Raw genomic sequence first — 6346 nt, forward strand, 5'->3', positions numbered from 1 at the left:
TTAACTATAGCTTTCGAGTAAAGATTTAAATATTGCTTGTAATTCATACTACTTAAACGTCAATCATGATTCCAACATTTTTTTTTTAATTCAGGGAAGGTACACACCTCTTACGATTCCCTTGTATCTCAAAAAGACTACTAGAATTCATAATTTCAACAATATGTGGGTTTGTTAATTATGTGGTCTTGTTTGTTTGTTCCTCATGTCCATTTCATTTGTTGTGTAATTGATTTTACAAGTAAAATTTTTGTTCAACTTATACCATTCACGCATTCTACTTTGACTATCTTTATTTAGATTTGAGTCAATATTTTGGTTTCATACAAATTTCAAATTTTTTTGACTTGTTAATGACAAAAGACAGAAAAGATTTAAATTACATATTGACGTTTAGAGATCAACGTTAATTAATAAAACCAGAGAAGTTGATCATTAGGGTTCGTTTAGTATCACTATGATTTTCTGTTTTTTTATTTTTCAAAATCATATGATATATGTTATATAATTAATTAAAAATTAATCATCATGATTTTGAAAACTGACAAAAGGAAAATAAAAACAACATTTTCTTATCTCCTGTTTTTGGTTGTTTGTTTTAAAAAAAAAAAAAAAACTACAAATATAAACAATGTCAAACAAAAACTAATTGTTTATGTTGTAATTGCGATGATAAGAAAGGATTGGAAATGCCAACTAAATGGATGCCACTCGTTTAGAGCTAAAAAAATTAACCATTCAGCATTATTATTAGATCTTGACTCAAATTCACGCAAATATTAACCAAACAAAAAGAGAAGGAATGCAAAATTACAACCCAAAACAGGACAACCAATTGGTTGTATAGAGCAGATAAAATCCCAGAAAGTAAATTGGGCATAGCAACATCAAACCATGATTAATATCAATATGACTACATACCATAAATCTTAATGCTAGAAGATATAACATGACCAAATACTATGCACCAGGCCCACCCCCAATCTCTCTACCACTCCCCTCCTTATACACACAAATCATCCACGGGTAAACACATCGACATTTATGACGAATTTAATAAAGCTCTTCTTCCTCACATGTGATCTAGTTCTTCCTCTTCATCCTCGTACTCTTCCTCATCAGCGGTAGCATCCTGGTACTGCTGGTATTCAGAGACGAGATCGTTCATGTTGCTCTCTGCCTCGGTGAACTCCATCTCGTCCATACCTTCCCCGGTGTACCAATGCAAGAAAGCCTTCCTCCTGAACATAGCTGTGAACTGCTCGCTAACTCTCCTGAACATCTCTTGAATGGAAGTTGAGTTCCCGATGAAAGTTGAGGCCATGCTCAAACCACGAGGTGGGATGTCACAAACACTGGACTTCACATTGTTAGGGATCCACTCAACAAAGTAAGATGAGTTCTTGTTCTGAACATTGATCATCTGTTCATCCACCTCCTTAGTGGACATCTTGCCACGGAACATGGCTGAGGCGGTGAGGTATCGCCCGTGCCTGGGATCAGCAGCACACATCATGTTCTTGGAATCCCACATTTGCTGGGTGAGCTCAGGGACAGTAAGTGCACGGTACTGCTGGGAGCCACGTGAGGTCAAGGGAGCAAACCCAACCATGAAGAAATGGAGACGGGGGAAGGGAATCAAGTTCACGGCAAGCTTGCGAAGGTCAGAGTTCAATTGACCAGGGAAACGAAGACAGCAAGTGACACCACTCATGGTGGCTGAGATCAAGTGGTTAAGATCACCAACTGCATCCAAATAACAAGAATTGATTAGAGAAACCAAAACAAACAGTAGCATAAGGAGGAAAAAAAATCAAGGTGCAACATGAATTTACTCACAGCTGGGTGTAGTGAGCTTGAGAGTCCTGAAGCAAATATCATAAAGTGCTTCATTGTCCAACACCATACACTCATCTGCATTCTCAACAAGTTGGTGAACAGAAAGAGTGGCATTGTATGGCTCAACCACTGTGTCTGAAACCTTTGGTGATGGGAAAACAGAGAAGGTGAGCATCATCCTGTCAGGGTACTCCTCCCTAATCTTTGAGATCAACAAGGTACCCATACCAGAACCCGTTCCTCCACCCAAAGAGTGGCACACCTGAAATCCTGCATTAGAAGAAAAATTAGGCTCAAATCCCAACATTAGAGCATAAAACAGCGGTCAATGGACTTTTAATCAGCTTGTAGGCCTTGTAAATTGATTTATACATATTGAGTAGTACAAGGATGAATTTCTCTTATTTCATAAGCCATGAGATTCAAGTGAAAGCAAGCGAATCTAGTTAAGCCATACTAGTCAAGCACAAAAATGCTTAAAATTTGCAAGTGATAAACCTCGTACAGTCATACAGCAAAGTAAAGAGATACCTTGAAGGCAGTCACAGTTCTCAGCTTCCTTTCTCACAACATCAAGAACAGAGTCAATAAGTTCAGCACCCTCGGTGTAATGACCCTTAGCCCAGTTGTTACCAGCACCAGATTGCCCAAAGACAAAGTTGTCGGGGCGGAAGATTTGGCCATATGGACCAGTCCTAACAGCATCCATGGTACCTGGCTCAAGATCCATCAACACGGCACGGGGAACAAATCTTCCACATGAAGCCTCATTGTAGTAGACATTGACACGCTCCAATTGCAGGTCAGATGTACCGACATACCTTCCAGTGGGGTCAATGCCATGCTCATCACACACTACTTCCCAAAATTTAGACCCAATCTGGTTACCACATTGACCACCCTGAATGTGAAGAATTTCTCTCATTTTTCCTAAATTAAAACTTGGATCATTAAAACTTGGATTAGTTAAAGTTCCGACCATCCTGAAAGCAAATTAATGTAAGCCCATACTAATCACAATAGTAAGCCATTATGATAACAATAAACTAATCAAAATAGATTAATCGAGTCTCTTCAACCACTACATAGCTATACTAAGCAATCTACTGATGATAACACTAACACAGATATCAACTTAGTTAAGTCAAAATAGCATATGATCCAGGACTAATGTCCTTGTGATCATAGCATCACACCAACACACACATACAGACACTTGCAAACAATGCTCGCTAAAACTTAAGCTAACATCTGAGTCAGCGTATTTAAAAGCAGAAAAAAAGGGCACTACCAAATGATCATAGCAATTAGCAATTTAGCACTCAGAAAGTATCATAAATTAACAATACGAAAATAAGATTTTCATATCATAGCGAAACCAACTCAATCCATGGATCTAAATGAACATATATAAATGCAAATTTCTAATTGAAATTACAAAATCCTTGGGTTGATTATACACAGCCATGTATCACCGAATCACACAGCTTCAACAATCAGCAAAACACCAAAATCTACAATTCTACGCTAATTGCTAGTTCGATGCCTGAACTCCTCATATTAACCACATTAGTTCAGTTCAACAATATCAATAAGATTAGTTCACAAAAACAACTCAGTAACACAGTTTTCAGAAGTCGGAACACCATCACAACATAATTTCTGCTCAAATTACTTAGATCGAATCAATACACTAATAATCAACCAGATCTATGCTACAACTTAAACAACAATGATTATTCACCATTTTAAGCAAAATGAACTCAAATCATACAATTAAACCCTAATTTTCGAACAAAACTAGAAATTAAAACTTCAAATCACAAATCATCACAAAATGTAACGAAATCATAATCAAATTCAAAAATCAAAATCACAATAAAACAAAATTGACATCCACACAAAACATTAAAACCTAATTGAAGCAGATTAATGAACAAGATCAAAATGATACTTCAAAATTCAACAACAAATCCATTATTCAAAATTGCAACAACAAAACCAAAAAAAATCAAAAACAAAAACAAAGATCTCATCAAATTCGAAGCAGATTCAGAAACTAAACCACAAGATTGACAAAAATTCATCAACAATCATGAAAAACACAAATGAAAAATGTAGATTGATACCTGTAGTTAAATATGAAACTGAAGAGTCCGAGGAGAGAGAGAGTGAATGAGTGAGGACTGAGGAGAGAGAGAGTGAGAAATAGGTGAGAAAAAGAAAAATCCGACTCCCATCTAATGGCTTATAAATGAAAGAGGATTAAATCGGACGGCTGTAATTATTTCCCTCCTTTTTAATCAATCACCGATCGGATGCCGTTGGATGTAAATAAATGGACGGCTGAGATGGAGTTTTAGGTTGCTGGTTATTTTCAGTGTGATTTTGAAATTTTTTGGGTTAGAATTTAAAATTTGAAGGGACGAATATACCCTTGAAGAGTACTGCTATTTCGGGAGGTTGATTAGGGGTATATGCGTAATTTAAGGAGTTTTACCGTCGGTTACTTGGAGGTGTTTTCCACGCTCTCATGGTGTCATTTAAGAATTCTTCTCTAGTCAAGCTGCTTACCATTAATAATAAGTCTGCAGGAGTTTTCAAAAAATATTAAATTCATTACCAATAATTTAATTTGTACTCCACTTTGATCTTCATATGGAGTACGAGTATAAATTAAAAACAATTCACACTTTTATTGTATTTTTTTTCTTAATCAGTTATTGTAAGTAGGGGTGTCCATAATTCGGATAAAAATCGAAATCCAATCCAATCCAAACCGAATTATCAATTCGGATCGGATCCGAACTTTAAATCGGATTGGATCGGATTGAGATTTTTTGGAAATTCGGATTTTCGGATTGGATCGGATTACCCTAATTGGATCCAATCCAAACCGAAAACCGAATTGTAAAATTAAGCTTGTATAAATATGGATTTCTTTATTTTTTGAAGTTTAGCTCAAATACTTACTACTACAAAAAATAAATTAGGGAGACTTTGTATTAATTAATTAATGACTTGACGTTGAACTATTTATTTTACTCATTATTTTAAAGACTTTTATTTGTATTAAAGCTTTATTTTTATAATTGTATTAGGAGGTAAAAAATAATGCATTATAATTCGGATTTTCGGATCGGATCCAAATAACCGAATTTTAATTCGGATTGGATTGGATTGGATCAAGAGAGAAATTCGGATCGGATCGGATTGAAAAATTGAAAACCGAATTATATTCGGATTGGATCGGATTTGGACTAAATCCAAACCGAAAACCGAACGGACACCCCTAATTGTAACATTTGAAGTTTTTAGGGGATTTTGTGTGGCCGGATTGAGTAACTCCTCAAATAACCCCTAATCGAGTAAACCCTGACCAAATCCCTGAAGCAATCACTGACCAGTAATACAATAACCACTAACCGAATAACTCGAGTAACCTCTAACCGATTAAACCCTCAAGTATCCCATGACCGAGTAACTCGAGTAACCTTTGATCGAATAACTCGAGTCACCCTTGACCGAGTAACCCCTCAAATAACCCCTAACCAAGTTTCCTCTCGAGTAATCCCTGACCAAAAAACCCAAGTAACCCATGAACGGAGAACTCGAGTAACCCCTAATCGGGTAACTCGAGTAAACCCTGACAGAAAAAACTCGAGTAACCCCTGATTGGAGAACTGAAGTAACCCCTAGCCAAATAACTCGAGTAACCTCTGCCACACGATGTGACCAGCCACATATAAAAATTTGATTTTGCGATTTTTTAAAACTGCATGAGTACATTGTTAATACAATATTTTTAATTACATCCACAGTTCTATAGTTGACTCCTTGGTTTGGTTTATAAAGTCCATCTAAAATTAAAAACATATTTGTAATTATGGAGTATTTAAAAATGGAGGGAGTATGTTATAAGCAAAAGGTATATCATTGGTGTAAAAGGACCAAACTAGTGTCTTGCCAAATACTGAGTAATACAAACAAGTAAAACAAAGCTGCAAAAATAAGAAATAAAGTAGAAGGTAGCATATGATAAAAGGGATGCCTTGGTAGAGTATAGAAGGCTTCACGAAGAGTCTTAGTACCATCACCATTAGTCATGGTTGATTGTTTACTAAAGGAGTATGTTATTCTTCGTATATTTAGAATTAAAGAAGAAATTAAACAAGTTTTTAAAGATAATTGCCCAATAACAACAATGCTAATTGAGGCAAAAACACCTCCGTAAGTCCCTAGTACTAGTAATGTTGCTATACACGATGAAATTTGTAAACTTAAAGAGATTTAAGAAGTTCAAGCTTTCTTTGGCAAACCTCTTTAAGGAACCAATATTTCATACTCCGTATAATACAAGATGCAATTCAAATACGGATTCTATGGAGTACTAAGTATATTTATAAAGCATTAAATTTTTTATTTTAAGGGTTAAGACAATGCGACAAGTAAATTTCGTGTGGAAGGAGGAAGGACTAGTTGATGGTAGCCCATGCATCCTTAGGTC

The 6346-nt window shown here is 35.8% G+C and overlaps 1 protein-coding gene across 3 annotated transcripts; it reads right to left on the reverse strand.

Annotated features, from left to right (window-relative positions):
- Positions 1–715: 715 nt before the first annotated feature.
- Positions 716–4062, reverse strand: LOC145583295 (tubulin beta-6 chain-like). Of its 3 annotated transcripts, none has more exons than XM_081640519.1 (4): positions 3969–4062; positions 2371–2780; positions 1840–2109; positions 716–1746 (listed from the first exon to the last, which is right to left on the reverse strand). In XM_081640519.1, exons 2-4 carry the CDS (start codon positions 2762–2764, stop codon positions 1073–1075), a joined length of 1338 nt encoding a protein of 445 aa, XP_081496645.1. In that variant the 5' UTR covers positions 2765–2780; positions 3969–4062; the 3' UTR covers positions 716–1072. The 3 variants fall into 3 exon arrangements, with proteins under 3 accessions (XP_081496645.1, XP_081496646.1, XP_081496644.1); XM_081640520.1 differs by having other exon boundaries at positions 2371–2769; positions 3969–4046; XM_081640518.1 differs by lacking the exon at positions 3969–4062 and having other exon boundaries at positions 2371–2836.
- Between the last annotated feature and the right edge of the window lie 2284 nt (positions 4063–6346).

This window comes from Chenopodium album, chromosome 15 (genome assembly GCF_948465745.1).
Source record: "Chenopodium album chromosome 15, dcCheAlbu1.1, whole genome shotgun sequence".
NCBI classification, from domain to species: domain Eukaryota; kingdom Viridiplantae; phylum Streptophyta; class Magnoliopsida; order Caryophyllales; family Amaranthaceae; genus Chenopodium; species Chenopodium album.

What these genes read in the sequence shown, in the direction of transcription:
- LOC145583295 (XM_081640518.1), bottom strand. Translation starts at nt 2,821, where the DNA reads ATGGTCGGAACTTTAACTAATCCAAGTTTTAATGATCCAAGTTTTAAT. An exon ending in GAACTGTGACTGCCTTCAAG is followed by an intron (nt 2,110 to 2,370) that starts GTATCTCTTTAC and finishes CTTCTAATGCAG; the next exon opens with GATTTCAGGTGTGCCACTCT. An exon ending in CAAGCTCACTACACCCAGCT is followed by an intron (nt 1,747 to 1,839) that starts GTGAGTAAATTC and finishes ATTTGGATGCAG; the next exon opens with TTGGTGATCTTAACCACTTG.